Source organism: Prenolepis imparis, unplaced genomic scaffold, assembly GCF_030444845.1.
Source record: "Prenolepis imparis isolate NDT839.2.m4 unplaced genomic scaffold, iyPreImpa1.0 SCAF_15, whole genome shotgun sequence".
Lineage (NCBI taxonomy): Eukaryota > Metazoa > Arthropoda > Insecta > Hymenoptera > Formicidae > Prenolepis > Prenolepis imparis.
In genome coordinates this window covers 4,230,243-4,250,546 of record NW_028141173.1, presented here as the reverse complement: position 1 = coordinate 4,250,546, position 20,304 = coordinate 4,230,243, and the positions used below count along the sequence as shown (strand labels likewise).

Sequence of the window (20,304 nt, the reverse complement as noted above, 5' to 3'; positions counted from 1 at the left end):
TATAAAATAAAATTTCAATGAAGAATCTTACTCTATATTAAAGACTATATTTTATCGATAGTCGAATTTTTATAAATTTTAAACAGCAGACAGATTATCTCTTTAATGAATACCGGCAAGGAAATTATCTAAATTTGCGGTGTCGCTGTTACTTAACGAAGCAGTCAACGCGCATATTACCCCTGTAATATCAATATCGCGTCGTGAGCGTAATTCATGCAATTAACTTAAGTGCGTGGGATCGCTTAACGCGTCTTCTCCTGGCAATCTCAGCGAATGCAAGTTGATTCCGCGCCTTCTTTCTCCTCTCTCGGTTTTCTCATCGAGCGATTTTATTTCTCCTCTTTCTCCCTTGTCAGAGAAGAATCACATTTCTTACTCAGAAAGTGTATATATGTAACATGTAACATATAAAAAAAAACATTTTGACGAAATCTTTTCTGTTTAAAGATTCAAAATTATTAAATAATAATAAATACTTCAAAATGATTAATAAATATAATTTTTTTTTCATTTCAACAATTTTCTATAAATAAATAACCGGTATCTGGTCTCTCGCGAGTCATCAGCGTCGTATATATGCATTCGATTGCACGATCTCGTCGCATAACGATATCCTACCAAATATGTGTAACGCAGGCGCCTCTCCCTGTTTTCCATGCATCGGCATACATGACGTAACCCCAGCATCAGCTCCGCCGAGGAGGAATCCTCATGACATAATTCCGCGATTACGAGCGCGAGAGGGCGATCTGCCAGGAATTATGCCTCGTTTGTGCGTCGCGATATACACGTTTCTCGCCGAGAAGGCGTTTCACCAAGATTTCGCGGAATAACTTGTGCATCTCATTAATGCCAAATATCTCGTACATCTAAGTGTATGTACAATCGCTTTTACTCTCTCATTCGTAGGTTCTTTGATAATTTTTTATCATATAAAAATATTCTAAAGAAATTTTTTTATCAGTAATTTAAGATAAGCATTTTGTTCTTTTAAATTTACAATTAGACTAAAATAATATCGCAAGAAAAAAATTAAATTACTTATAATTCCTGTTGTTTATTAAAGAAATTTTTATAATAAATTTGAGAGCAAATGGAGAGATAATTCAATTTAAATATCTGACTGTAAAACTCTTCTTAAGAAAAGATCGCGCGCAGAGTAATATTTAAGTTAAGTCAGATTAGCGTCAAGTCGTAGATTAGGCTAGTGTCAGAATGGTCAAGGTTTCCCCTGATATATATATTCTTCTTTATTATCAGAAAAAAAGAACCTTTCTATCGAAGTTCTTTTTAATTAAAAAAAAAAAAAAAAAAAAAAAAATGTTATTTGCGTTCGCGAAGTACGATACTTCTGAAATTCGTGTCGCACCATTTATGGATTGCTCCGTATTACTTCAGCACCAATTTAATATCAAGAAATTGGGATAAATCTGACTCCTTTGCGTGCGAATTTGTTTAAAATTATTCGTTGCACAAATAAACCTGAATACACGTAAAGGATTATGGAAACCTTATCCCAGATGGTTTCGTTTACAAAAACCGACTGGCATAATCATCATGGCTAAAGGCTGTGACTAGTTTAAGTACACGAAGTATAAGTACACGAAGCCTCCTCTCTCGCTGTTCGTCATGTACACGTGCTCGATGAAAAACAGCTAAGTACAGCCCAAACGTTTTCGACGAATAGCGGACGTTTATGCGAGCCGCCATTCCAAATATTTAGGCTTCGGCTGTGGAGGTTCGTGAACCTCGATTCCAAATTTACACCATTACGATACGCGTTCTCCTATTACACCGAGATTTAATCCCGCATCCGTATGTAGAAGTTGCTTAGTTTATAATCAATCAATTCTCTTTCTGTTTTTAATTATTTATTTTCGAGATGGAGAATTAAATATTAATAGTAATTTTTTTAAATTTTCTATTAATATTTCCTTTTAATTTTCTATTAATACTAATTTTAAATATTTTAATTTAATATGTAGCTGCTAGTTGTGCAATTACATATTTTTTCTTAAAAATACTTATGTGTTTTCTTTCTACTAATTTATATCTCTCATTATTTTGTGTATAAGAGTGTTGAGATAATCGAAAAATGAATATTTTATGTAAAATTATGTCACATTAAAAATATCTCGTAAATTATTCACTTTTTGGCCATCCCATCCTTATATAATTTTTATGTCGAGTATTGCAGGAAATCGATTTACAAAAAAATTAAGGTGTGGTTCCATTAAAAAAAATTAGATTCAAATAATCTTGAAAAATGACATTAAAGTTAAAATTCAAGATTATCAACTTTTTTCGCTCTCTTTTAAATTTTGTATGAAATATTTTCTCGTGACAGCCCCCATATAGTTTCAATATTAATTTTAAAATTTATTTTAAAAAAATAGATATTTCCTGAAACATCGATAAATTGATTTCGAGATGGCGATAGGTATATAGATTCTTACGGTTCACCGTCACCAGGAAGTGCTTGCGAAGGTAAGGCCGTTTATTCAGGACTATCCAATACGTGCGTCTCGATGGCATTCTCGATTAGTTGTAGCTCGCCAACATCGACGCCCTTGCAGCAATTGTACGTTAGCGCCACGATAACGATAATGCACACACTTTGAACCTTTGCTTCGCCGCGAAATGACTTGCTTTTGCTAAATGGCTTACTTGAATTCGCCAGAATCAACAGGTGTATTCGAACAGAATGAAAATAAGCGGTATTAGAAGATACGCGCTATTTTAATGCCACTTCCGCGAAAGTTCTTTTAAACAGCAACTTGCGTTCGTATATTTTCTCTTATCAATTTATATTCGCAATTTATCATGTCAAAAATGAGAAAACATTGGGAAAAAATTGGATCCTCTTTTAATCCTCGATATCTTATTTGATGGAAAAATATTGCGATTTGACAGGTTACATAAATTAGTGACTAAAAATTCAGAGACACGAGGAATAAAATAAATTAAAATAAAATAAAATAAATAAAATAAAATGAATTAAAATTAAAATAAATTAAAATAAATTACCTCTTACACGCTCACGGCTGCTGATTTATTACACGAAAATCAAACTGTCGCGTACGAAAAGTATCTTTCGGCGTGAGATAAGGTATGAAGATCGGTATAATTAAAACGAAATGTAAGACGTGAAATCGTGGCGCAACTCGGGACACCTCGACATTAAATTACGGTCGCGTTTAACCGCGTAATACTTCGGCGGGACGAATCGAATATAGCTCATCTCACCTGGTCGCTTTTAAGCGCAAGAAGGCCCCCGTCGGGGTCCTCGACTCGCTCAGGTTCGACCGGTTCATTTCGCGATATCTTCATGGTATCGACGAGACGCCAAACTTTCTCGCCGAGTCGCACCGCATTAATCGTATGCGGCAACATTCGATATGCTCTCTCGCAGATTTTCAATCGCACTCATTTCGACCTGCTATAATCTAGATCCGTGTAAGATACGTGGGATTTATGGCTGAATCGGTGTAGAAAGAGAGAGAGAGAGCTCGTCTCCTACACTATCGCGAAGAGAAATTGCCTTTCAAGCCTTGTTTATTTATTATGCGCGCAGTTTTTTTTTAAGTATTATTGCAAACCTAAAAAAATTACCTGTCTCTTTATATTAACGAATCATATAAATTTTATTTTAAAATATTGCAAACTAAAGCCCATATATATTAATAAATATTATATTCTATAAATACATGATGATATTATAAATTATGCCTATTTATATTAGAAATTATTTAATTTTATTTTGTAATATTGTAAATTGAAGTTTATGATAGTAATTATTAAATTTAATAACGATAAAAATATATATGTAAGTATATAAATAGTAAATGCTAGATTTCGTATCAAATGAGAAGGTGAGACTCATTCGGGCTCGAGGACGGTTTATGCGATACCGGTGCAAGAATCGGCGAGGGATCCTGCACGAGAGGGAGGGAGGCTCCTCGGAATCTGCATAACATGCAGTAATATTAAGCGTCCCCAGACTTGGCCGGATGACATCGCTGTCTTTAGGAAGATACGCGCATCGCGTCGCCTTTCTCACACCGTTCCTTCTCTTCGTTCTCCTTGTGTTCTCCATCTTTTTCTTGATTCCCTGTCTTTCTCTCTTTTTTTCTCTTTCCCTCTCCTTCGTTCGTAATAACTCTCCGACGCATTTTTTCTCCTCGCATCGATCTCTACCGCCTCTTTAGCCCTGGTCCACCTACTTTTCTCTCGACATGTCTCGGATCGTTGCTCCAAGAGAGACTGTCGCGAGCAGAAATATTTAAAGACTTAAGACGGACGCCGCCCGAAAATCAATTCAGGAACCGGAGGAGTTATTAAGTCTCCTTTTAGCCGTACTTTTTGCACCTTTTCTCCTTAAGATGGAATTAACACCAAAAAAGATGACGGGGAAAAGAAAGCGGAAGAAGAAATAAATGATAGGAACTAGAAACGCGCTAATTACGTAGATAAATCTCCTCAAAGAAGTTAACTCATTTTACTGGATTAAAATGTTTTACAATCGAGAAGACATATTGATAAAATTTTTATTCTTATTTATTTAATTAATTAATTAAGTGAAGTGTTTGCGCTGTTCAAGATTGAATTCACAATCAGTATGAGAATTGGTTATCGCGATGGGACACATATATTATTTTGCGCGCGATTATATCCTCGCGTGTTAGATTTCCTCGCTTCAACATCGGGCTTTCCAGGAGGATCATCGAGACGTACCTACGGACTTAGGTCAGCTTATGGTCGTAATCATGCATCTCGTTCGCCGAAGTGTCAGTGTGACTCGCGTAAGTGTTGACCTCCATAAAGGACGCGTCGCCATGTGTGAGTGCATGGGCGCCCGCAATAAGGGGCTTAATCGACGCCTTACTTTAGATAATGACGAGAATTGCGAGCGCCCTGATATCAGTGGAATATTAATGAAAATAAAATAATTAAGAGAGAAAGCGTGACATCGTAAAAATAATTATAGGTACAGATAATTAAAAAGTTGCTTCATACTTTAAAAAATCCTGTAACCATTAAAGCTGTGATATATTTAAAATTATTGTCGATAGAGATTGAACACAAATTTCTTTATTAAAAATGTAAAAGAATAAGAAAAATTTCCAGCAAAATTAAGATATCATGATAAAGAATTGTATATAAAAAATAAAACATCTCTATTAGTAAGAATAAAAGTCACATTATATATACTATTATATAACGATAATTTATGATTGGTTTCTCACTCTTTAATTTCTCATGGCGTATATTTCAGTGATAATATTTTTTGCAACGTCATATCGCAGGAAAAAAATTTCTGCGGACGCCCATGTATCGATCCCTTTGCGGTTAAACGAGATGAACCAGAGATACTTCGCAGCATCCTTAAAGGATCGATCGAGAGTCCCTGGAAGTATCGAGAATTCGTGGCTGAGCCGCGAGCGCTGATCTCACTATTGATATCGTGTAAACGTTATTATCTCGCGATCCTCCTTGAAAACTGCAGGGATCTGCTCGGAATACATATTTCGAGAGAACGTGCGCAAGAAGCTTCGAATTCGAAAATTGGCAATAAGTATGGAATAATTTTTCTCTCTGACAATCTCTATGGAAATATAAATTTTATATAGTAATTCTCGCACAAAAAATAACAAATTTCTGTCTTCTTGTCAAACAGATATTTTATTATAAAATTTTAGAATTATTTCTGTATCATAATTTAGAGAAAAATTGAAATAAGCTTTCATCGTGTAATTTAATAATTATTTTGCAATATGTTATATCTTGTTATATGATTTTGGAAATATATACTTTCATAATTATTTAATTTATAATAATATATAATTTATATATTATTTTATTATATAATTTATATATTATTTTATTATATAATTTATATATTATTTTATTATATAATTTATATAATTTATATGTATATAAATCTATATTTTAACACTACAAATTATCGCATTTCTGATCATAAATGAACATAAATGTTCGCATGTATTTGTAGTATCAAAAAATTTTAATTCATCAAAATTATATCGATTTTAGTTTTCACTAAGAGGAATTCATCGAAGGACATGAACGAACATCGCCAAGATGGGCAGCATCGTTCTATTTTATTTATATATATTTCGAACGTCTTTTTTTATACCTTGAGAAACCGTGTCGCGTTTAATTACGTTGTGCAATAAGCGTTGCATAATTTTACGTGTATTACAAGATTTTTTTCCACAAACGGCTTCCCAATGATGCTTGCTCAACTTGAGATATCATGCATGAATATGTGTATCAGTGTAAAATATTTTTTTACATACGAAGATCGTATTAATTAATGGAATTAACTGTAATAAAATTGTAATTGTATTGCCAATTTGAAGGAGTGATCAAATCAGCTTCTTCACACGAAAAATAAAAAATTATTTTATTTGTTTTATGTGATAAAAGTATTAGATTAAAAAGATTGAGTTATTTTATAGAATTGAAGCATCGTAAATTTAAAAAAATCAAATTTTTCATAGATAAAAGAAATATTTAACTATTTTTTCTATTGCATGATTTTTGCGTACAAAAGTTGTTTTTCTTTATATCAAACTATAATAAACGACCCTGATATTGAAAATAACGGTAAAAAAATTGTATAATCGAGGGTGTGGAATGAGTTAGCCGCACAACGCGAGAGATGGGACACTGTCAATGATTTATGATCTTCGGAGTTAACGAACACTATGCGATGCATGCACTATGACATGAAATTTTTTGTGACTCTTCTCTGCCGTGAAGTATTGATGACGGTGTGAAAGCTCGTAATTTAGCTCAGCGACAGAGAACGTTGTAAATATATTTAATTGTATTATTTGTAAATAAAAATCTTATTTTTAAAAAAATTGGAAAATATTCTCTCTTTTCGTAGAGGAAAATACAGGTCATCATTTAAACTCTTTGAACTCTTATATAAAACTCTTTGAACTCTTATATAAAACTCTTTGAACTCTTATATAAAACACATTTTGTCATTAATATAAAATTATTAATTTAATATAAAATATTACATTATAATAAATAATGAAAAAAATTTATACTCCGACATTTATATTAATTTCTGGTAATAACCAAGTATAATTAAAATCATGTAGATTATGTAATATGGATTATATTAAAATCGACAGATAACAATAAAAAAAATTATATATCTTTTTTGAATCACACAAATTATTATTTTAGTATTTTAAATTTTATATAAAAAAATGTAAAAAATTAAATAATGTCACTGTAAATTATAAAGTCCTAATATAATTAAAGATTAAGCTTATATAAAAAATATCCTTTTACATAAGATTAATTTGGTTTAAGTATGTTTGTAAGCAGGTTCAAGGAAACATGCGAAAACTTCTATCAGAATTAGTAGATTAATGAGAATTGAGGAAAATATATCAACATTGAGCGTTAAATCATAATAAAACGTTCGAGATCTCTCGGTATTTATCTCCCGCTATTTGTGACATCAGACATTAAAATAGATCGCGTCATAACATTGCAGAGATCCGGATGAAGAGCAAGGTTTCCCCGCATTACGCGTTGCGTAAATGGATTGTAAGCAACTTAGCGTCCAATTTTATAATCGATCGCATACGCGTTTCCATCGCGGGGGTCAAATGTCAGGTTTTAGCGTACTCGCCTAATAATCCCGCGTTATTAATCGCGACGCGGGCGATCTTCGGCGTCTTCGTCGCTGACCGTTGACCCTAGCGTGATTTCGAAAGTGCAATAATTTATCGAGCCTATGATCGAATTCAGGGACATTGGAATTATTAGCCGCGTCAGCAAGTCGATGTCGACTATTTTTTTTCAGATGATTTACACACATTCGATTAACATCTAAAAATATACTTGTTTATGTATATGTGTAGCAATTATAGTTAGGACTGTCGCAAGGAATATTATGTAGTAGATCAATTATGCGAAAGAAAAAAAGGAAACAACTTTATTGTACGATGTCAAAAATTATTAAATTTTAAAATTAAAAATTTGGATTTAATTTAATTCTTATACCCTGACTTGATAAGTAATGAGAAATTATAAAAATTAAATTAGAGTTTAAATGTATTAAATAATACTAGTATTTTTATAATATAGACAAACTTAAACATTTTTATCTCTGTTATAATTCTAATTCTAATCAATAATGTTTTCAAGTGCTTTCACAAAATGTTCGCGCTTCGCTAATATTAATAAAGAAAAGATAATTGAATAATACTTTTCTTACGAGCGTCGTTAAATTACAAGAGTTACGATCTATATTTTTTTCTTGTGTTCTCTATAAGACTCGATCTCGTTTTTTTTTTTTTTTTTTTAATACAACGAAATGTAGCTTCGCCCGCTGGCCGATCTACTTTCCTGGCTTAATTTATCGACGACACGTGAGGGAGAGAAAAATATCTCGCATAGTACGCTATGGATATATCGACCGCCTGCGGAAATAGAAACGGATATGCAGTCGCCCTATTTTTGGGGCACGTAATCGATATCCGGGGGTGCGTATACCGGGACCGCAAGAGGAATTCTCGAAATCGGCTCCCGTTGAGAAGTTAATCGTTCTCGTGAGCCCGAAAAAACATGACACAACTCGCTTCTCTCTCTCTCGCATATAGGACAACCGACGTAAAGATGAGCAATGATGTTTTCAAGATAGATAGGCGCGAAGCGATTTGTTAAACAGTCAGAGATACAACGCGAAAGATTATGTGACATGAGCTGGACAAATTTTGTTGATGTGACCACACGAAGTAGAAGATATTTCTCATTTTCATGGAATTGAGTTGTTTTATAAGATAGAGAATATTGCATAATTTTTTTTTAAGTTAATCTGACAAGTGTGAGAATTTAAGAGCGATATGAATATTCTGATACCTATTAATATTATTATTAAAACTATTAATATTAATATTATGTATTATTAATATAATTTTAATATATAATATATAATTAATAATTTTATAAATTAATATTATTTCGAACTTTTTTTACGAAAAAAAATCACTATTTACAATCACAATCCAAAACATCTGCTATATGTTATAACTATATAATATGTATAAGTATCTCGAGATTCCTTTTAATCCAGAATCTGCTTCAAATCAACTTGAACAATCCGCTATTGAAATTATAATCGGGGATTCTAAGACAGAGTCTGTATATTTGAAAACTATCGGCTTTCCAAACATGAACGATACTATTTTAAAGTGTTCCAGGTCACCTACCCACGAAAGTGTTAAAGCTTTCCCCGGGCAGCGCGCATGATTCCTACACAAAAATAGATTCCCCGACCGTGTATAAACCGATTGTATATACTCCCGAGGGAAAACATTCCTCTCTGCCCAGAAGAAGTAGAAGAAGCGTATGACGCCGATTCCCGGCCGATGGAAAGGAGGAAGCTACGACAAATCAGATTCTTCTTCGGGTCTGCGCACGATTCAAAGGAAAAATGTTACGCATCGTTCCTAACCCTTTGAACTCCCATCTTATTCGCCGATAGCGATGTATCGAGGTTACTCGTTTCGCAAGAGATATATTGCGTCCACCCTTGAGTGTCCCACATAGATTGAATGACTGACGCATAAGATATATCCGATCGAATTAGGGAATGAGCGATCGCCAATTTTCTCATTCATTGGACTATTCTTCATTTAAATTATTCAATTTATTAAATAAAACGCGCAAAATCAAAAGAAAATAAAAATGAAAACGATAAAAATCAAATAATTATAATGTGGAATATTTCTTTATCATTATTAATCATTAAAATCATCGCGTTTGAGATTGAGATTTCATTAAAAAATTTAAATAATAATATAATATTATTAAATAAATTAACTCTGTTGTGTACATATTTTTATGTAATACATAATGTGCTAGCCACGTTTTTGTCTTGTGTATTCACTTGTGTATTATCTGGTATACAAATAAAGATTAATGAATAAAGGACCTTTGTATCCTTTATGAACCAGCATTACAGATTATCTATCAATACGATTTTACCGAATATTAGGTCCAGACGACGCGATTATCGAGTGACATCACGCTCCAAAGTTATTTATTATAAACGTGAATGAAACAGTTCAGCGTGACAATCAGCTGATAAGAGTTGGGAGCGCGAGGGTGAAGGAGATTAGGCCGTTTATGGTTGTTCCGCGATAACCCGCTATATACTCCAATCGCACGTGCTCTTTTCCCCTCGGCTTCTCTCCACGTCCTGCGTTTGCGGAGAAGAAAAAAAAATGATCCACGAATTTAATGAAGTCCGCGCGGAAATTATCGCCGCCGACTAATGGCGGAGTCGCTCTAAAATTTTTTATAGATCGACACATATTTATACTACGTCTATACACTATACACGATAAGAAAATAATGTGTTTATGTATCTCTTAAGAAAGAAACAAAATACGCACATAAAATGATAAAGTTAAAATTGCAAAATTATAAAAATTAATTTGACAAATAATATTGTTCGAATTAATAAAATGCGAGACACACAATTATTCGTATGACTGAGAATGTTGGAGAAACGCGTAACATGTCATTCGACATGACAGCGCCGAGACCTCTCATTTCGCAAAAGGCAAGCATCGGTTATTATTGATTATTAGTAATATAATAATTTCGCGATTTATATAGGAGAGAACGCGAGAGAGAGATCACTCGAACGCGAGCTTTTGCTCCGCGCAGCATCCGCCTGAAAACGAGCTTCGAGGAATTACATTATCGCGCGTTTATCGCTCGCAATGAAGCGTTCACTCGCGGTGAAGTAAATGTTTGCGGGCAGCGAAAGTATATATCAGCGAGAGCAAGAGAGAGAGAAGGAATTAACGTACGTTAAATAATGACAAACGCGAGTCAACTATCGGGCCTTGAGATTACGCGCGAATTAAGATTACGCTCCGAGAACGCATGTTACTTCTTGCAACTTTTATTAGGAGATGGCAAGAAAAATAAAAACAAAAAGATTTGCAAAAAATTATACACATGCGCGCGATATAATCCAATAAATGCAATAACGATATCGATAACAATAAATGCAAAAAAATGTAACGCGCAATCTTTGTGTCGGGATGATCGCGCGCAAGTCTCTTTCTTTACGAGTGATTGTAACGAATTGATTCATCGTTACGTCATACAGAGTTATAATTCGGACGATAAAATAAATAAATTAAGTACTAAAATTTAAGCTGACGTAATAGATGCCGGAGAATGTATCGACGGAAGTCGCAGAGGCTGTCGACGCTGCAGCTGCGAAACACACTTAGTGCTTCGAATCATAACACGAATAATTGATTGAACCATCATTCATCGAATTGACCGAAGCCTTTCATTGATGCCTTTCAATCGGTAATCTTAGAGGGATATATATCGCGCATGAGATACATCTACCAGCTGACCAGCAGAAAGATTCTCAAGCCCAGAATCCCATAAAAAATTTCCAAAAGATTCTAATCGAAAATATAATGTTAATGATGATGAATTGTTAATAGATATAAATTACATATAAAAAATATAAAAGATGTATATACAAAACAGAAGAAGCCAAGATATAAAAACGATCTCTGACTACGATTTCTGCCATTTATTTTTTAATCGAAAGCAAAATCTGACGCTACTTTCGAAAAAATTGTATTCCCGAAGTAAGAAAGAGAGAATTGTATGCTAATTACTTTTATATTCTTAAGTGTTTCGTCTATATTTTTATAAATTAGGAATATCTGATACTAATTTAGCGGATATTCCCCTTTTTAAGGTAAAAGGTGTCTATTTTAGAATAGGATATATTAAAAATAAGATCATTTTTTAAATGAGAATATAATTCTTTTTAATGAATCTGAATCAATATTTGTATGTGAATCAATAGTGTTTACTTTGACGTCTATTGATAGCCGTCTCTCTGTGTATGCATTTATACGTCTGTTTATACTATTATTGTTCATAATAAAGATCAATGTCGCGCAATGCACGATGTAAATTAGTATTTGCAGTCGCCTTGAGAACATTATTCCACGCCTGCGGTTTGCGTTTATGTATAGACAGTCGTCTGCTAGTGACATCATACTCCAAAACCATTTAACATGAACATGTCAGTAGCTACTATTGACCGCCTTTTCTGCTTTTGTCTTATCGTATGGTATATGAGATGTATCATGCGTGAAAGAACCAACTATATGAAAAAAAAAAAAAAAACATTTAATTCAATTTCGATTATGTCATAATTAATTATGCAGTGACTTTTACCTAATGCCAAAAATAAATAAAACAAGATCCATATATAAAAAGAATTTCAACAAAGAAATGTAGAGAAATAAAAATAATTATCTATTCTATAAAATTGTCTCTGAAGAACATTATATTTTTAGAAATCAATATATCTTAAATCGGCGATCGAAAATTAAAGTTTAAACTTAGGCGTGATCTAATTAATTTGATAAGAACAACTTTGAAGCTGTTGAGTAAGTAGTGCATTTTTAATAGACGTCAATGAAAAGCTTTTATTGGCTCTATAGAAGAAAATAAATACGTATTAGTTAGAATAGATGATCACTTTTAATAATGAATTATACAGGCGCGTAATAAGTGACAGCAACGCGTGATGTCATTGACAATCATCGCGCCTACGTTTTGTCACTAAATTGACGAGACGATAATAGCTATGTCAAAGCCGAAGCTAATTTGTATTTTATATATCGTGAAGTAATCCTTCCCTCCATCTCTACATCCCTATTCTCGGTTGCAATAATGTGAACATCGACTCCGCTCGTTCGATGTGATTCTAAAAATAGTTAGAACTTTCGAGCGATTCGTATTTCGACAAAAATAGTCCTGCAACAAATTTTACGATTCTGTCGGAATCGTAAAACAACATGGGAAATACATGCTACATCGTAAACTCTTGAAATTAATTTCGACAAATCCCTGTTTTAATAGTTCATTTAATAATTTAAATTTAGCTTATTATCTAAATGACAGATCGGAATATTTTTTTTATTTTACGCTTATCTGTCGCGTAAAAATCTATTTTTGATCGTAAGAAGAAAATTTGGAAATACAATTTTCTATTCATATATAGAAAACTATAAGTATAAATAATTAAATCAAATATTTAAAAGAAAGAAAAAAATAGAGTCGGAAATTACTGTCGTAAGAAATGAAACCTAACACTATTAATTCCAGAAGAGTTATAATTATCGACACATAATAGAGTCGTAAATACGAGCCTATGCAAGTGCTATTATAAGTGCATGCATTATTGGATACGCGCGACATTAGTCGATGATGTGGGCGTCTCGATGATCTCAGTTTTCAGCTATTAAAGACAAACGTGTCATTGATAATTGTGAACCGCTTATCTGCTTTCTATTTCGCGCTTATCGATGAGACTGTTCCTTTAAATAAATTATATACGTGACTGCATACAGTAACTGCATATATAAAGTCTGCGAGCACGGTTAATAATAATCTCCGACTTCATTTCGAGATAGATTACAATTTTTTTCCACTATAATTACAACTTATGTGCAAAAATAAAAGTCAAATGAAATTTTTAATCAAGTAAGAGCTGAAAGAATCTATATAATAATTTACCACTGTGTGTCTTGACTTTGCTTGAGTCGCGTCGCTGTAAAAGCAACGGGCTAGTCAATAACAGCTGTATTACGGACTCGCAATAAATTAATTTAAAGCGTGATGTCACACTTGTTTGAAGTCTATGTAATTGCATTAATAGTACGCGCGTGATATAACGCATTTCAAGTGACAAAAATAGCTCGATAGCTTTTCGAGCAATTTGCGTGCTATGTACTTTAATTAAAATTTATATAGCTATATAAAAATATATAAAAAGTCACATATATATATATATATATATTTTTTTTTTCGGAAGATCGTAATCTGTATTTAGATTAATCAAATTGATAATTGGTAATTTTATGTCGAAATATGTCTTCTTAGATTACTTTGCAATGAATAACGTCACGTTTTAGTTGTACGCGAATGTCATCGACCGCTTTTCCCTTCTTCGCGATGACGCATTCCATCATCTCTAGATGCCTAGACAAGTGCATCGAGAGAAGAGAAGAGGTTTGAGGGGTTTGCTTTCAAATAAAAAACATAGTCAAGTATCTATCTACGTCGCCGCATTCCCATACTATACTATCAGATGTCATCGCAAAACGGAAGGTTAATAGCGAACCGCGTGTTCAGGTTCAATTACATGAAAAACGTGATGTCACTCGGTAGAATGTGGTAGAAATGCACCATTATCCAATAAAGCGAATTAAAGCTGCGTGAATACATAACTGTGCGTGCGGTTTAACAAGAACTTTAACTATTAATTTTTTTTTAGCAAGAATACTCTAAATTATTTTCGTATGTGGTAAAAAAATTAGCCTTGTAAAAAGAATGAAATCCTAAAGTAGAGTTTATACGTATCTTCCGTTCGAGACTTCCGCAGTATAAGAGCGCGTAGGTGGAACCGCTTTACATATTCCGCGGCTGTTCGAGGTTTTCAATGAACATATTTCGGGAAACCACGCGTAGCGATATATTATATTTCGAAATATGTTGCATCAACGCGGTGGGTGTAAGTTTATGGCACAGAAAAGCAGAAAACGCATGTTCTACTCTTATCGATGAAATTCTGTTCTCGTAATTTCGTTTTTTATTAATGATCCATTATGCGCAACCGATTATCGTAAAATAAATCACATCTGTAGAAAAACTTGACTCTAATAAATGATATACATTATAATTAATAAATAAATAATAAAATTATAAATATTATAATAATGTTATAATATTTAATTATTATTATAATTATGTTAAACATTTTTGATAATAAATTTATAAGTGATAACATATGTGTCAAATATGTTGAATGTCTGAGGCTTTCTCTTCCTCTCTCTCTCTCTCTCGTGATATAAATCGTTTCATTGTAAAACTCTTTTGGTTGTTGACCCCAACTAAGGGACTATATAATATAATGGACACACATATTTCACATATACAATATATAATAGGATAGATATTAGATTGTCTGGTGCTACGTCATGTTTCGTCTGCAAAGCAGTTGAGTCGGGCTACGCATCTTCCTGCAATGATTATCTTTTTTGGACAACAGGAAAGCTTTATCGTTATCGCAACAGCGGCCGATTCTTTTTTTCTTACAGTTCTTCGCCAATTTACATATTGCGATTCGTTTCGGTGGATTATTTCATAATATTATCAGTTGCAAAAATTATATTATCTTTATCATCGTTATATATTTCTACAAAGTTATTTATAACTTTTTTTTATTTTATATTTACGTTATATAGTTAAAATTAACTATTATATCTCAGTTTAATTTTTTTTTAAATTTATTTTCTAGGTCGAGTGAGATATTTTATATATATATATATATATCTTTTACTGCCAATTTTGTTACACAAATTAACTCGATACTTTTTCATTTTACATATCTATTTTCAATTATCCTTTATTTTTTAATATCAATATAATATTGCAACTTTGTATTTTTATTTTTATGAATTGCACAATAAATTTTAATAATTCTATGAGCATCAGAAAAAAAGGACCTAAACAAAGCACAGCAATGTATGCACATTGATCTTTGCTGAATAATTTAGTAATAAAAACCTACGCAAGCAACCGAACTCTTACGTCTCGAAAATAAATAACTGTTACAGCTATAGTTTGGAGGTGTTCGATTAAGACAATATCGTATATTATTACTACATTTCCATACAAAAGTTTGTTTAAAGTTTAAAAACACGATACGAAAGACTATTGGGTAATTCACGTAGGCGTAATTCATAGCAGATGTTTATGTATAGTTTCATTATTTATATTTGATAAAAAAATTTCTATAAGCGAATTATTTAACTGTAGAAAATATTCTTAAAAAAATATAATAATCTCTAAAATTAATAAGAAGATAGTAATATCTCTAAAAGTTACACGTTTCTTAGTCTGCGTAAAATTTCTTCGTGATATATTAGTTAGATTCATCGGGGGACGAATTCACAGCTTTCCCTAGGGAGTGGATTCTCACGATTCTGAATGACTTTAGCATAATGGTGAATGACACATCCGAGGAGATTAAAAGGAGAATAAAATTGTAGTCCCCTCCGACTACCGGGCACTGGCGTTTCGCTCCCTTCTTCCCCACCCCCTTTGTGCCGAATATTTTCTTTCATGTTTTCCGCAACAAATGTGTCCTCTGCTCGGGCGTCGAAATCGCCCACGTACTCTTCTACCGGGTGACTTCAATGACATCGTCCAAGTATAACGGCAAAATTTCATCTTTATATAAATTATTACGTAAAACGTAAATTATCACTAAGTTTTTTAAAAAAAATTAATAAGTATTTTTACTACGTAATATAAAGATGTATTACAAGAAGAAAAATATTGTATATTGTTTTAGCTGCAGATTAAAAATGATGTGTATTTTTATTCTCATATTATTAGTGTGTAAATAAATATTAATTTCCTTGAAAAAAATACTCCCATAAAATCTATTAATAAGCTATATACATGCAGAGAGGAAGGAGGGGATTTTAATCGTAATATATATTTTATATATCGTTTAATATTTAATTTTTTTGTACGAAAAATATATATATGCTTAAAAGACGAGCTTCAAGTTTTATGGTTTAAAAGATATTAATCATACGCAAATTTGCACAGCCGGAATGGAAAAGCGTTACTCTAGGGTAATCGACGTGCACGCTTCGTCATCGATTATAACCGAGATACCATAATGTCTCGTTTTGCAACGAGATTATGTCAAATAGTCGCAATTTCGGGCTCTCGGATTACACGACGCTCTCAAAGTCATGCTGATGAGCGCTTTCCACGCGGGTCTCTTGCATTACTATCGGCTTCACGCCCGATTTAATCATCCGTTACACATCGTTCGATCTTCCCCCCTGATCGTTACACAAACCGGTTTATACAACACAAAATTCTGTTACTAGTTAAATGCATCACATTGTACTCGTAGGCCGCATTCGTCATCTACCGCCCGCGAAGTTCCGTGAAATTGATTTGTTTCGATTCGAATCGTGAATTAATTTTTCAGCGAATTTTTTACGGACATATCTTACATATAGATAAAATTTTATAATACAAAAGATTATGTAGTTTTATTTCATTGCAAACTATATGTTCGAAAAAATTTTGAGACTATTTCTTCTGTCTCAATATGTATTATTTAAATTTTAAATATTATGACTGGAAATAGGCTTTTTATTAACTTAATGTAATAAAATATTTGTAATTTCGAGCTATCATTATTTAAATATATTATGAAAGGAAATATGCTTTTTATTAACTCAATATAAAGTATTTAAAATTGCAAACTGTCAATATTAAAACTGTGACATTAAAAAAATAGATAAAATTTAATAAAAAGTTTCTCTTGATTGTGGAGTGAAATGATTATTTTGGAATATGATAAGCTAGCAGTTATGAATCTCGAATCATCTCGTCGAATGATACAGTACAATCCAATAATAGTCTCAAGATATAGTAAGAAATTTGAATGTCATTTTTTTCGCTCTAATAAGCATATACAATATGTACCAAATGTAACGACGCATTTAGAAAGAGAAAGTAACCATCGTCTCATTTCAATACTTTGTTAAAGTAATCATGTATGTATGTATCTTTCTTGTTTCTATTTTATTCTAATAAATATTTGTATATATTATATGTGCAATGGTGCAAAAGCAGACCGATAATATCGGCATTTAAACCGCTGGTCTGACATTCCCACGCATTGTTTGAAAGGCTGGAATTAGCCTCCATAGAGGTTACCTAAGAGCGACAGAAGTTGCCCCAGATATGGCATGATATTAGACTATTTCCCTGGTATGTCATAGTCATCCGTTAAGTTCGCAAAAATACACCTACATTCGTTAACACTGAAACGGCCGAGAGTTGATTGTCGATTAGAATAATAGTGTCCTATTTTGTGAATGAAGGAAAATCGACTTGCAGTCAGTAAAAAATTTGATGACTTAAAATAAAAAAAAAATTATCACGCATAGTAATCTTGAAAATATTTTAAACACAGCTTTGACATATTTTATGATTATTTCTTCAAAATTATCCGATTATTTTACAATTTCTTTTTAGTATATATTTTAATAAAAAATGCAAAAAAAGTTTCAAAATTTCTCATATATATTATGACTACGTAATATAAAAAAATATAAATTGTAAAAAAATCTCTATATTATGATTTTAAAGAATTAAATTATTTCTTTTAGTAATAGAAAAATTAATTGTAAAATTAATCATTTCACTGTTAAGTCATGTTGTCTATTCACCGAAGAAGAGAAGAGGGAGTCGATCTGAATTAAAAATAAATTTTCTGTACGTATAATAATGACAGCTGATTTTCGTACTTATGAATTATTTTGCGAAATGATAAAAAGAATGATGGAATATAAATTGGTAAAAGCTGTTAATTATTACTTAATAATCTGATTTATCTAAAGTATCTAGCAGGATACATCTCTTAAGAAAAGTAACAAATGCTAAGAAAGAAATTAAATTAGAAATATGTAATTGTTTAACAATTTTGATCAAACTTATATAATGTTTAAAGAGTTTTTAAAGTTGTTGACTTTGATGTGATAATTCTGAAATCCAAAATGGCGATTCCAATATGGCCGAATAAAATACTAAAAATAGTCGGGATCGCGACTATTTTTCGGAGATTTATGCCTGTATGATATCGAAGAAATCATTTTTTCAGAAAAAAAGATCAAACATTATATCGTTTCTAATATAAAGAGACTATTAAATTAAGAAAATATTAAAGTTTTGCATATGTATGTTAAAAAAAATGATTGTGCGCGCATCAACCGATGAACAGCTGATTAGCGCGAAACGATGGCTATCTTAAACTGATGACGTAATCACCTAACTCACGATCCTCGAACCCGTTTGCCGGCTACGAGAGCGTAAAAACAGCTCAATGTAATCCGATCGACACGTAAGAATTCGCTCTCATTGCAACGATTTATATTATACGCGATCCTATATACGTGCGCACTCAATTTCCGGTTCTCCGATTCACGCGGATTTCGAATTGACATTTCTATCATTTCCCCACCACCCGATCGAACCTGTATCGTACAGAGTCCACCTGACTCGACCTTTGATCTAGATCTTTTTTCGCAAGAAGAAGCACCATCAGCATCCCTCGGTGCCTCTTCAAGGTTCATCGATTTGTTTCAATCCACCAAAGGGGCAAGAGGATTCCGCACCACAGATATTTCTCAAAGATCTTTCACTCACCACAGCCTCGGAGACCGGTATCCACGTGGCGGCGAGCACCAGTAGGGTAAGGACGCGGCAAAGATTCCGCAGGACCAGCGGGGAGATTAGCCGCGAGATGCCGCGGCCCTCGTCGCCGGTGGTTGTTGACATCGTCGCGGCCCTGGGCCGCATCATGTCGGCCTAGGGTCCTCCTCCTCCTCCTTCTCCTCCTCCTCCTCCTCCTCTCTGTCTACACGTGTCTCTCGTGCCGGCCTTGAAGTCCTGCGTTGACGACGATGATCCCCAGGAGATTCGCCTCACCTGAATCCTGACTCGTTCGTCTCCCGCGATCCCCGACAGAGAGAGAGAGGCAACGTGCGGGCTCGGCACACGACAGTCTCTTGAGTCTTCGTGGTCGTCGTCGTGGTCGACGCACCGCGTGTCGAAGGGCCAGACAGACGGCCCCCGGTTGGCCCGTCCTCCTGATCGCAACACACAGACAGGGCGGACACGAGACTTGAAGCCTGAAGGCGGCGGAGAAGGCGCGCGTTCTGTCTGTCTCTCTCTCTCGCTCGCGCCCTCTTCTTCCTCTCCTCTTCCTCTCTCTCTCCTCTCCCTCCCGCGAACGCCTGTATCCTTGCGCCGCTCTCGTCGGGCTCTCCGGCGGTGGCGCGGCTGGCCTCCCTGAGAGCGGGCCCCGCTCTGCCCCGCGGCACGACCAAGTTTCTCTACAGCTCGAGACACCGGTAGGGTCCCTCGTGACCGCGCAACAGTCCTCGTGCGACGCGCGACCGCGCGAGCGAGCGAAGCGCTCGGCTCAGAGGCGCTCTTTTACCACCACCTCCTTCTTCTCTTCCTCCTCCTGTTTCTCTTTGTTTCTCTTCTTCGTCTTCCCCTACCAACCCTGGAGAGGGACCCCGGTACTCCCGTTCATTCGGTTGTTCCTTCTCTTCCTCCTGAGTACACCCTTTACCTTTTGCTCCT

The 20,304-nt window shown here is 33.9% G+C and overlaps 1 protein-coding gene across 1 annotated transcript in view; it reads right to left on the bottom strand.

Annotated features, from left to right (window-relative positions):
- LOC145945930 (uncharacterized) overlaps positions 1-20,064 on the bottom strand; it is a 52,433-nt gene extending 32,369 nt beyond the window's left edge. The window contains exon 1 of the mRNA XM_083055220.1: positions 19,360-20,064. Within this exon, the coding sequence (XP_082911346.1) occupies positions 19,360-19,515 (156 nt within the window). The 5' untranslated portion in view covers positions 19,516-20,064. The remainder of the gene's footprint in view (positions 1-19,359) is intronic.
- Between the last annotated feature and the right edge of the window lie 240 nt (positions 20,065-20,304).